General features: G+C 52.1%; 1 protein-coding gene across 1 annotated transcript; it reads right to left on the reverse strand.

Annotated features, from left to right (window-relative positions):
* Positions 1–1,382: 1,382 nt before the first annotated feature.
* Positions 1,383–9,138, reverse strand: SAXO5 (stabilizer of axonemal microtubules 5). Its single transcript, XM_080988656.1, has 8 exons — positions 8,125–9,138; positions 7,386–7,492; positions 5,774–5,868; positions 4,871–4,983; positions 3,847–3,965; positions 3,561–3,747; positions 2,273–2,361; positions 1,383–1,603 (listed from the first exon to the last, which is right to left on the reverse strand). The coding sequence occupies exons 1-8, from the start codon at positions 8,723–8,725 to the stop codon at positions 1,400–1,402; spliced, it is 1,515 nt and encodes a 504-aa protein (XP_080844782.1). The 5' UTR covers positions 8,726–9,138; the 3' UTR covers positions 1,383–1,399.
* Positions 9,139–12,025: the final 2,887 nt, after the last annotated feature.

The following is a 12,025-nucleotide window of genomic DNA, read 5'->3' on the forward strand; positions in this document are numbered from 1 at the left end:
GGTTAAACCACAGAGCCTAGGGCTTGCTGATCGGAAGGTCGGCAGTTCGAATCCCTGCAATGACGGGATGAGCTCTCGTTGCTCGGTCCCTGCTCCTGCCAACCTAGCAGTTCGAAAGCACGTCAAAGTGCAAGTAGATAAATAGGTACCACTCCGGTGGGAAGGTAAACGGCGTTTCCGTGCGCTGCTCTGGTTCGCCAGAAGCGGCTTAGTCCTGCTGGCCACATGACCCGGAAGCTGTACGCCGGCTCCCTCGGCCAGTAAAGCGAGATGAGCGCCGCAACCCCAGAGTTGGCCACAGCTGGACCTAATGGTCAGGGGTCCCTTTACCTATTCTCTGAAATGACCTTAACAGATTGGAGAAGTGGGCGCAAGCTAACCAAGCAAGTTTCCGCAGGGACAAAGGTCAGGTTCCGCGCTTAGGCAGGAAGAAGCAGATGTAGAAATGCTGGATGGGGACACCTGGCTCACTAGCAGGACATGTGGAAAGGATCGAGGGGTCTGGGTAGACCACAAGCTGAACGTGAGCCCACCGTGTGATGCAGCGGCGAAAAAAGCAAATGCTATTCTAGGCTGCATCCGCAGATGTCTAGTGTCCAGATCAAGGGAAGTCATTTGTTGTTGTTGTTGAGTCATTTAGTGGTGTCTGCCTCTTGGTGACCCCCTGGACCAGAGCACGCCAGGCACTTCTGTCTTCCACTGCCTCCCACAGTTTGGTCAAACTCATCCTGGTCGCTTCGAGAACACTGTCCCACCATCTCGCCCTCCGTCGTCCCCTTCTCCTTGCACCCTCCATCTTTCCCAACATCAGGGTCTTTTCCAGGGAGTCTTCTCTTCTCCTGAGGTGGCCAAAGTCTTGGAGCCTCAGCTTCAGGATCTGTCCTTCCAGGGAGCACTCAGGGCTGATTTCCTTCCGAATGGAGAGGTTTGATCTTCTTGCAGTCCATGGGACTCTCCAGAGTCTCCTCCAGCGCCAGAATTCAAAAGCATCCATTCTTCGGTGATCAGCCTTCTTGATGGTCCAGCTCTCACTTCCACACATCACGACTGGGAAAACCATAAGTGACCATACAGCATATATTCAACACAAATTCTGCATGGACTGGTTGCAGGGCAACATGTGCAAATGGCTTTAGATACCTATTAGGTCCATAAATTAGCATATATTCAGCACAAACAACAGCAGCAATTTGTTGTTGACCAAGGACAGCTGGACATAGAAAGGGCCCCATTCCCTTCAGGAACAGAGGGCCATATCAAACCTCAATCCGGCCCTGGATGTGAGCACTCAAAATATCCCACCCACCTTGCCTAACAGTAGAGCCGGCTCTGAACGGCAGCAGCGAGGCCGAAAACAAATGAATTGAGGTGGTCAAAAGGCGAAATAGAGATATGGGGTTTATTCGGTCAGGCAGACGTTTGCAGGGATGATTTTCTTCCGGAGGGAATAATTCGGCAAGGTTCCCAGGGGGAGGCTGCTTCTCTGGTTGTCCCCCACCACCAGGGTGATGGGGCCTCCATACTTGTTGGTATAGGCGTCTTTCTGCTCCGTGCTGAACCAGCGACGGTCCTTCCAGGGGTGGACCAGGTGGGAATACTTAATCTGGGAAGGAGAGAGAGCGAGAGAGAGGGAAGGAACTTAAAGCAGGAATGGAGAGAGCTTGCTTGTTCAGGCTGTCGCAGGAAACCCCCCCCCCAATCATTCAGTTTGTACAAACTTCACACACACTCACAGACTACATACGCTACGCTTCTGTTATAAATTCATAGAAAATCAACCATACATGGGATTTGCACTGTTCCACTTTTATTTTACTCCATGAAGGAAGGACTACAAAATGGGGAAGGTTTGATACAGGGCAGCCACAATCCCTTGAACATCCCAGCACATCCACAGGAGCCCTGCCCAGTTGCTAGGCCAACCCTGATGGTCCCAGACAGAAGACCATCAAGATGTATGTATGATGTTTCTGGGGGTGGTCTTGATCTACAGGGTGGCAATTTCAAAAGTCTTTATAAGACCTGGCACACCATTTTTTCTGGGTCCCTCCTCTCTCCTGCAGGTGAGGGGAGCACCCTGTTGCAACAGATCAATAAAGGCCAAGCCTACAGGCTGCTGTTTTGCTCCAAGTTATCCTGGTTGGTGTCTTTGTTTTTGTCCAAGGGAGCCCTCGGATTTTTCCGTTAACAAGGCCAACAGCCCATCTAGGGGGCTAGTCCTCATGGTTTGAGTTGGCACCCTGGCTGGCCGGACACTAAGGTGCTTCCTGACCTTCTGTAGCTCCTCCTCAGGGACCTGGCACTTCGCCTGGTGGTAAGGAACCAGCATGTCCTGGGTACTGGTGGTGAGGCCAGCGGGCGCTGCGAGAGAGGGAGGAAAAAGAGGAGATAATACAGGGGTCAGCAGACTTTTCCAGCAGGGGGCCGGTCCACCGTCCCTCAGACCTTGTGGGGGGCCGGGCTATATTTTTGGGGAAATAAATGAACGAATTCCTATGCCCCACAAATAACCCAGTATCCCAGGTGTGGTCTGACCAAGGCAGAAGAGAGAGGGACTAGAACTTCCCCATCAGCTCGTGGCAAATAGAAGGGGAAGAAATGGAGGCAGTGAGAGACTTTACTTTTTTGTAGATGGTGCAGATGGTGACAGCAGCCACGAAATTAAGAGACGCCTGCTCCTTGGGAGAAAGGCGATGGCAAACCTAGACAGCATCTTAAAAAGCAGAGACATCACCTTGCTGACAAAGGTCTATACAGTGGTACCCCGGGCTAAGTACTTAATTCGTTCCGGAGGTCTGTTCTTAACCTGAAACTGTTCTTAACCTGAAGCACCACTTTAGCTAATGGGGCCTCCTGCTGCCGCCGCACCGCTGGAGCACGATTTCTGTTCTCATCCTGAAGCAAAGTTCTTAACCCAAGGTAATATTTCTGGGTTAGCGGAGTCTGTAACCTGACGCATCTGTAACCTGGGGTACCACTGTATAGTTCAAGCTCTGGTTTTCCCAGTAGTGATGTATGGAAGTGAGAGCTGGACCATAAAGAAGGCTGATTGCCGAAGAATTGATGCTTTTGAATTCTGGTGCTGGAGGAGACTCTGGAGAGTCCCATGGACTGCAAGAAGATCCAACCTCTCCATTCGGAAGGAAATCAGCCCTGAGTGCTCACTGGAAGGACAGATCCTGAAGCTGAGGCTCCAAGACTTTGGCCACCTCAGGAGAAGAGAAGACTCCCTGGAAAAGACCCTGATGTTGGGAAAGATGGAGGGCACAAGGAGAAGGGGACGACGGAGGACGAGATGGTGGGACAGTGTTCTCGAAGCTACCAGCATGAGTTTGACCAAACTGTGGGAGGCAGTGGAAGACAGGAGGGCCTGGCGTGCTCTGGTCCAGGGGGTCACCAAGAGGCGGACGCGACTAAACGACTCAACAACAACGATAATAAATAGATAAAAAGAAAAATGCTCTCCTGATTGCTGAGTCTCCCTCTCTCCCTATCCGAATGAGACACCGACCCGGGGTTTGGCAAACCGCGTCTTCAGGCCCCCAAAACCCCATTATTACCGGGATAATTGAAAGGGATGTTGCTCTTCATGATCTTCCACTTGTTCACGTCCAATTTGTGGGTCTCGGGGGGCGGCCGATAGTCCTCGTGTTGCGTGGTGCAGAAGTAGGCATAGCGGTTGTCGCCCAAGGTCAAGTCTTTCCGGGGTTTGGGCTCCTCCCGGGACGCCGGCTCCTCCCGGTTCGGCTGGGCAGAGAAGACACGAGAGTCGCGGGTTTGAGTCCCGTGCCGGGCAAAAAGATCCCTGCGTCACGGGGGGCCAGGGACCCCCGGGGATTTTGCTACCTCTCTGTAGTAATGACGGTGGATGGTGGTGGTGGCGTTTTGCCTGTTCCTCTCGGGGTCCCGATCCCCTCTGAGAATGGAGGACTCATTCTTCCTCGCCGTGATGATGCGCAACGGTCCTAGGGACATCCCAGCGGAAGAAACAATCAGGCGCGGGGTTTTTGCTTTTCCTTCTCCCACCCCAATCCCCTTTCCTTTCGTGCCGTGTTTAGGGAAGCTTTAAATTGTAGTGATCAGGTGGGATGGCTATGAGGAATTATAACAAATATAGAGTAAGCCACCTGTGTCAGCAATGAAAGCATTGTGTTGGCTGGGTTTAAACTATTTTGATATGATTAGACACAATCAGGCGCGGGGTTTTTGCTTTTCCTTCTCCCGCACCAATCCCCTTTCCTTTCATGCCATGCTTAGGGAAGCTTGTAATATTTGGTGAATTATTGTATTTTAATATTTTGCTGGAAGCCCAGCCAGATGGGTGGGGTATAAATAAATAAATGATGATGATGATGATGATGACAGCTTTCCAATGGCCAGGGTATAAATGGGTGGGTTATAAATATATTATTATTATTATTATTATTATTATTATTATTATTAATATTATTATGGCTTTCCAATGGCCAGGGCCTGTTTTATTTTTAAGCTGCTCTGGAAAAGATTATTGCCCCAAGAAACCCGCTTTCGATTGTGGGATCGCTCCCTGGAGTTTTATGGGAGGCAAGAAATAAATGGATAAATTATCTGAACCGGTCTCCGACCTCTGGGCAACCTCATCCAATGACATTCTACTCAAGGGTAGACCCTGTTGCACCTGAGTTAAGTTGTGCGCATCTCATTTCAGGGGTCTGAGTGCGAGCAAACCATTCTGTTTTCGTGGGGAGCGCGGCTAAGCGGTCCCTGAGCATGCACAGAGTTCCACCCCCCTCTTTGACGTATGTTAAAAAGCAAACAGCCAAAAGAAGCAGCTTGGGGGTGCGGAGGGAATAGCAATGGGGTGTCCGGACTTGAACCCGGTTCTCCTGACCTGGGTCCCTCCAGGGATACGCTTCAGACATGACGGTGGTAAAGTCTTGTCTCCCGTCTCCGGGCCGGATATTCGTCAGGCGGACCTGGGCGGCTGCGCTCTCCGGGTCATAGCTGTGGGCGAGAGATCGGCAGAGAGGAAAGAGAATATCGGCTCAGCGCATCGTTTTCCTGAATTGTGTTGGTTTTTAAATAGAATAATAAAAATTAAAATAATAGTAATTATTTTTAATTATTATTAGTTTGCTGCTTTATCTTGCCCAGGGCAGTGCAATGCAACTTACAACCAGACAAACAGACCCAACCCCCCCCCCCCAGATATACATTAAAACCAATGGGGTGGGGAATAAATACATTTTTAAAATCCTGCCCACTGTAGAGTTCAAAGGGACCCTGAGGGGCATCTAGCCCAACCCCGAATAGGCAGCCATCCCATACATAAACTGAACCCGCAGCCTTGGCAGCCCTGTTTAGGGAGGTTTTTAACGTTTGATGTTTTATTGTGCTTTTATTATCCTGTTGGAAGCCGCCCAGAGTGGCTGGGGAGGCCTGATCAGATGGGCGGGGTATAAGTAAGTTATCAATATCAATACCGTTAATAATAATAATAATAATAATAATAATAATAATAATAATTTACACCCTGCCCATCTGGCTGAGTTTCCCCAGCTACTCTGGCCAGCTTCCAACAAAAGATTAAAAATACCCTTTTTTGACACCTGGGAATTTCAGTCTGAATTATCCCCAACAGAAAAGACTCTGGGTTTCCCCCCAGTTGGTCCTTTTCCAACTCCGTTTTGAGGAGAGGCGACCAGAACGGCTCCGAATGCAACGGTTACGCCGCCCGTTTTCACAGCGGCAAATCGAAAATCTGGAAACCTGCAGTCTGGAGGTCAGTCCTTACCGCTGGCTGTCCGATTCCTTGGGGGTGTACGCCCGTTTTTGCTCGGTCAGCATCTGGTGGCACCGGGGGTCTCCGAAGACGACCGACACCAGATTCTGCAACGGAAAGCATGCAAAGGGCCTTCAGAGTGTGTTTTCATAGCATAATAATAATAATAATAATAATAATAATTTATTATTTATACCCCGCCCATCTGGCTGAGTTTCCCCAGCCACTCTGGGCGGCTCCCAATCAAGTATTAAAAACAGTACAGCGTTAGATATTAAAAACTTCCCTGAACAGGGCTGCCTTAAGGTGTCTTCTGAATGTCAGGTAGTTATTTTTCTCTTTGACATCTGGTGGGAGGGTGTTCCATAGGGTGGGTGCCACCACCGAGAAGGCCCTCTGCCTGGTTCCCTGTAACCTCTCTTCTTGCATTGAGGGAACCGCCAGAAGACCCTTGGGAGGAGGACCCCGTGTCCGGGGTGGAGATGCTCCTTCAGGGATACTGGGCCATTTAGGGCTTTCAAGGTCAGCACCAACCCTTTGAATTGTGCTCGGAAATGTCCTGGGAGCCAATGTAGGTCTTTTAAGACCAGTGTTATGTGGTCTCGGCGGCCGCTCCCAGTCCCCAGTCTAGCTGCCGCATTCTGGATTAGTTGCAGTTTCTGGGTCACCTTCAAAGGCAGCCCCACGGAGAGCGCATTGCAGTAGTCCAAGTGGGAGATAACCAGAGCATGCACCACTCTGGCAAGACAGTCTGCTGGCAGGGAGGGTCTTAGCCTTACCAGGTGGAGCTGGTGGACAGCATCACAGAAGGGACCACAAGTGTCATCCATAATAATATTTTTAATATTTATTTATACCCTACCCATCTGGCTGGGTTGCCCCTTCTGCTCTGGACGGCTTCAGATACTTATAAAAAACACAGCAAAATGTCAAACATCAATACAAAAATGTCACGCTGACTTTAAAACAAGCAACTTGTACCACACAAAGCAATATTCAGCAATCCGTTAAACAGCAAAGCTAAATATCAGCACGCGGTAATTAAATAGTTTACAATTGCTAAACTACAACCGGCGAAAACGACAGCACAGAAAAGGCCACAAAACCGCGTAAAAGGATCAAATTGAGGAACAGGGATGCGCAACCTATGAAAACCATTTTTTTTTTTAAATGTCACTGAACTCCAAGCTCCTGAAATGCAGGAATCATAGAATAATAATAATTTTAAAAATCAAAATTAATTGCCAGTTAATGAACAACTGCAGTAGAATTGTAGAATTGCAGAGTTGGAAGGGACCCCAGGGAGGTCATCCATCCCAACCCCCTGCAATGCAGGAATCTTTTGCTTGGCGGCGTGGAACTCGCACCCGCAACCCCGAGACAAAAAACCTCATTTTCTGCCGTATGGCAGCCCTATTCATGGATCTGCTTCTGACCTTGCAGGGGCTGGACTACAGGACCTTTGGGAGCCCTTTGAACTCTACGATTCTGGGAGCTATAGCCCCATTTTTTCCCCTCCAGGGACGCCACCCAGTGGGGAGTCGAAGCCAGGCCTCCCAGCTCCCTAACCACTACCCCACGCTGCCCGGGGCAGCCGGTTTTTCCAGGGTCCCGGAGGCTTTACCTCGTCGAAGTGTTTTTCAGCAGGGGGCGCCCATTGCCCCGTGTAGTAAGTCTGGTACGTGGTCCCAAAGTCGTGGCAGCCGTGCCCTCTCAGGGGAGACTTTCCTCCTGCCAAGGAAGAAGGAGGCGGTTTTCTTCATACGTGGAAGCGAAGGCATTTGGGGGAAACGATATGAGCTTTTAAAAGATGTTTAAAGTCATTCTATCAAATTTAAAAATTAAAAATTTCCTTGTGGTTCATAAGCAGAGCTTCCCTGGACGGAGGCAGCCCACCTGAGGTCGCTTTCGGAAGCCAGAATTCTTATTAAAAAGGGCTTTAAAATAGACAACTGATCTCAATTAAAAGCCGTTTAATGTGAAGTGAACTCTTAAAACGCCGTTGGAAGAACCGAAGGGTTTTGTCTTGATCATGTCTTCCTTCCAGGAGTGAGCGAGATTCGCACCCAAGAGCCCTCACTCTTCCTGAGAGATGCATCGAATGTCTCCTAATTCTAAGGGGGGGTTGTCTCTTCCCAAGTTTCCCCCCAATTCTAACAGGAGTCTGTCTCCTCCCTGAATTTCCCCCGATTCTAAAGGCATCCAAGTTGGCATCCAGTGGCGGGCAGTTCCGCGGGCGAACTCGGAAAGAAGGCCTTTCCAACCCCTCGTCCCCAAACCCAGCCACCCACCCACCGTTGGTGCTTCTCCCCGGCTCCCCCCCGGGCACCCCAAAGCACCGGGTGCCCCCCGTGCCAACGCACCCAGGTGCTGACTGGGCGCCTTTTGGGCTGGCTCCGTCCTCCCGTGGCTGGGGTACGATTCCTGGTAGAGCGAGGCGGGCAGCGGCTGCTTCTCCTTGTCCCCACTGGGCACGCTGTCGTCCCACTTGTCCACCCGCCGGGGGGCGTCGCGGGGCAGGGGGGGCGGGTAGGGGTAGCTGTCCCTGGTGACGGAGGCGCCGGTGCCCTGGCGAGGGTCTCTGTGCATCTGCAGGTGGGGCGAGGGCGGCCGGGCGGGCACCTTCGCCTCCAGCCCCCGGGGTGGGTACGAGAGGTAGGTCTCCGAGCGGGTATCCCAGGCCGAGCGGTCCATGTCCTGGTTCAGGACCCCCGCGCACTTGGGGGGCCGGATGGCCTGGCTGCGGAAGCTGCCCCACCGCGGCGGGTAGTCGATGCGGTAGGGCGAGATCAGGGTGGCACCTTCTGGGCGACGGTCGCTGCCCAGCTGGAAGTGCGAGGCTTGCAGGAAAGGGGTGCTGGCCAGGCGAGAGGGGGCCCTGGGCACCTTGCGGACCTCTGTGACGCGGCCTGGGTTGGGGGGCGCCGTCCGGGGGTCCCCCGGGCACCAGCAAAGGGGCACCATCTTCTCGGAGGGCGTAAACGTGCCAGGGGTCTGTGGGAAATGGGAACCTGGCGTCCGGGCACCGTCGATTTGGGTTCACAAGCTCTGGTGCGCCCCCAAATCTTCCACATTCCCTATATGCATTGCTTTATTGAAAAGTGGGGTACGGCACCCCCTTTTAAAGCGCTCTTTGGGGCAGTAAGAAGCCCTGTTTTGCAAGGGTTTTCCAAGGGCTTAAAGGCGTCCCAGGGCGGAATATGGCTTCCTGGATTGTGAGGTCATAGGAGGGGTGGTGAGGTCATAGGGGGAAATGGTGAGGTCATAGGGAAGTAACAGGGGTCACCCGGATGGAGCCTTTCTTTTAGGGGTTGACGGAGTGGAAATAGCGAAGGGTTTAATCCATCGCTTGATTTAATCTATTGATTTTAATCGATTGATTTAATCTATGAAAGAGCTATGAAAGGGCTAGAGGGGTCTCAGAGGTAGGAAAGGGGTAGAGCTCTGTGGCCCCTCTGCCTCTATTCTACCTCTGAGACGCCTCTACCCTTTTCCTAGCTCTGTGGCCCCTCTGCCCCTATTCTACCTCTGAGACGCCTCTACCCTTTTCCTAGCTCTGTGGCCCCTCTGCCCCTATTCTACCTCTGAGACCCCTCTACCTTTTTCCTAGCTCTGTCGCCCCTCTGCCCCTATTCTACCTCTGAGACACCTCTACCATTTTCATAGCTCTGTGGCCCCCTACCCTGTTCCTACCCCTGAGACGCCTTTATCCTTTTCCTAGCTCTGTGGCTCCTCTGCCCCTATTCTACCTCTGAGATGCCTCTACCCTTTTCCTAGCTCTGTGGCTCCTCTGCCCCTATTCTACCTCTGAGACGCCTCTACCCTTTTCCTAGCTCTGTGGCCCCTCTGCCCCTATTCTACCTCTGAGACGCCTCTACCCTTTTCCTAGCTCTGTGGCCCCTTGTTGAATTGATTTATTGGTTTGGCGTGACCCCCGCTAATTGATTTACGATCCACAATTAGCTCTTTATGCCCGGCGCGCTTCCTCCGAGCTGCGCCTCTCAGCTCCGTCTCCAGTAGCTCTCCAGTCACGCCTCAGCAGAGTTGAACACAGCGGTGAAACTGTCACGTAGCTTCCACTTAGCTTCCGACAAACACAGACAGAGACCAGGTTTGTCTAATATCAGTCCTTTATTCCGACTTTCCCCAGGAAATCTCCTGGGCTCACAGCAGCCATGACAAACTGCCACCTTCTCTCTCACAGAACCAGAGAGGAACAGAAACGAAACTCCTCCCAGCTTCGAAAGCTGACGTCAGAATGCTGAGGCATCATGGGAACTTCTTAACCTGTTAAGTTCCAAACCCAACACCCCCTCTTGCCGAACCATTCTGACAAGACCTTTTTTGAGTTCAACACCTTCCCCTTTGCCTCATGCCACTTCCCGGCATCTTTCCCAGGCACCTGTTGAACCCCTTCAACACTCCCAGAATCACACTGTGCGACACTTTTCCACGCACTTGTGACCTGATACCCTACTGACCCATTTGGGCCAGCAGTTGTGTCTTCTCCGTCAGATCCTTCCCCCTCTGACTTGACACCCTGTTTTGTGAGCTTTCTCCATTACGCTAACCGGAGATGAAGCCTCACACCTGGACACTCCTTTCACAACCTTTGGAGATGCCCAGACCTGCCCTGAACCCTGATCTTGGACCTGGTCCCCATCACCGGGTTCTGAACCCTGATCTTGGACCTGGTCCCCATCACCGGGATCAGCCTCTGCCTCCCTTTCCTCCTCAGAATCAGACAGACATTCTGAGAGAAAAACAGAACCATTCCTGAGTCTTGAACACCCACCCTGTTCACAGAACTCAGCCTGCTTACTGACCAGCAGCTTGGTTTGATCACCCTCTGGGTATGCAAACTTCCACCCACAGAAGATCATTTCCTGAACCTTTGGACCACCTGCCCCAAAGAGCTCAAAGGGCTCTTTGGCTACCCTCCCAAACCCGGGAAAACCATGTACCTGTGCACCCTTGCATGCCCTGCACCCTAGGGACCTCCCACATTTCCGGAGTTTGTACCCTTTTGTGCACCTGTGCAGCTTTTGCACATGACTGGGAACCTTAGCACACTGCGCCTGTGCTTTTCCAGCATTCCCACCACCCTCCAGAGGTGACTCCAGAACAAAGAGATTGTTCTGCCCCCTTTTCACGTTGGCCACTTGTTTCCCCCCAACGTAGACCTCTAGCTCCTCCTGTAAAGGAGAAAAAGACATGTTAGCCACAGCAGAAACCGACTTTCTCATTCCGTCTGCTAACATCACAGTTGTGTCCTGTTGAAAACAGCCCTGCAGTTCCGCATTTCGCCAGCAGGCTCGCTTAGCAGGTGCTGACCAACAGCAGTATTCAAAACTCAGCGCGTCACCGTGTCCTGGCTGGAGTTGTTCTTCACAGTTGCCATAGAAGCAGTGATAAGAAAACAACCCTCCCCAGCGTCTGAACCACGTCTTTCCCTTGCGTTCCCACGCTGGCCTCCTCTCCGAGACTGGTTCCCATGAGAACTCAGCTGGTTGACCTTGGGACCTTCCTGCCCAGCTGTCTCCGCTCTCCATGGGCAGCAACGACGAACTCCAGTGGAAAAACACTGCCCGGGGCTCCTCCCAGCTGGCCTCCTTCTCCCTCTTCCAGAAAAGCACTCCTTGCCAGCTCCGCCCCCTCTGGCCTGGCTCCCACTGCGGCTTTCTGGGAACCTGCTTTGTTGACATTCCACTCCAGCACGCACAGTGGGAAACTTTTCAAAGTGGCCTTTGGAATCCTTCGCCCCCCCGACCTGCTCACCAGCACTCCTTGAGGCTAAAGCATCAGGAACAGGGGCTGCAGCCATCTCTAGGCTTTTCTCAATACTTCTCCAGGGCTCTGGCCTCCTGCTGAAGCTTCACAGCACATCCCAGGCAGCCCTTGCTGACTTTACGCCCTTGCCCAACTTCTTAGAGTGAGCTGTTCAAACGCAATGTCCTCCAAGACCTGGCTGCCGGCCATTGTCTTCCGTTCTCCCAAGGGGCCCCAAGCTGTACTCACAGATCACAAGCTCCTCCGGCACCCATCCGTGGAGAAACGATTTTCCAGCTGCTCTTCAGCTCCCAGCACTCAGCTCTCAGCACAGGCAAACACTTTGCGTCTTTCAGCTGCTCTGAGCTCCGCAGCTCTCCTTTGCCTCTTAACACCAGGCAAAAATCTCACCGCCTCCTGCCTCAGCTCCAAACGCATTCCGGCACTTCAAAGCGTTCCTGTGACAGTTTTTACGATCGGTGATTAAGGGTCCAT

Source organism: Podarcis pityusensis, assembly GCF_964106645.2.
Source record: "Podarcis pityusensis genome assembly, chromosome: 18".
Lineage (NCBI taxonomy): Eukaryota > Metazoa > Chordata > Lepidosauria > Squamata > Lacertidae > Podarcis > Podarcis pityusensis.

What these genes read in the sequence shown, in the direction of transcription:
- SAXO5 (XM_080988656.1), bottom strand. Translation starts at nt 8,725, where the DNA reads ATGGTGCCCCTTTGCTGGTGCCCGGGGGACCCCCGGACGGCGCCCCCC. An exon ending in GGCGCCCAGTCAGCACCTGG is followed by an intron (nt 7,493 to 8,124) that starts GTGCGTTGGCAC and finishes CTTCCTTGGCAG; the next exon opens with GAGGAAAGTCTCCCCTGAGA. An exon ending in GTATCCCTGGAGGGACCCAG is followed by an intron (nt 3,966 to 4,870) that starts GTCAGGAGAACC and finishes GGATGTCCCTAG; the next exon opens with GACCGTTGCGCATCATCACG.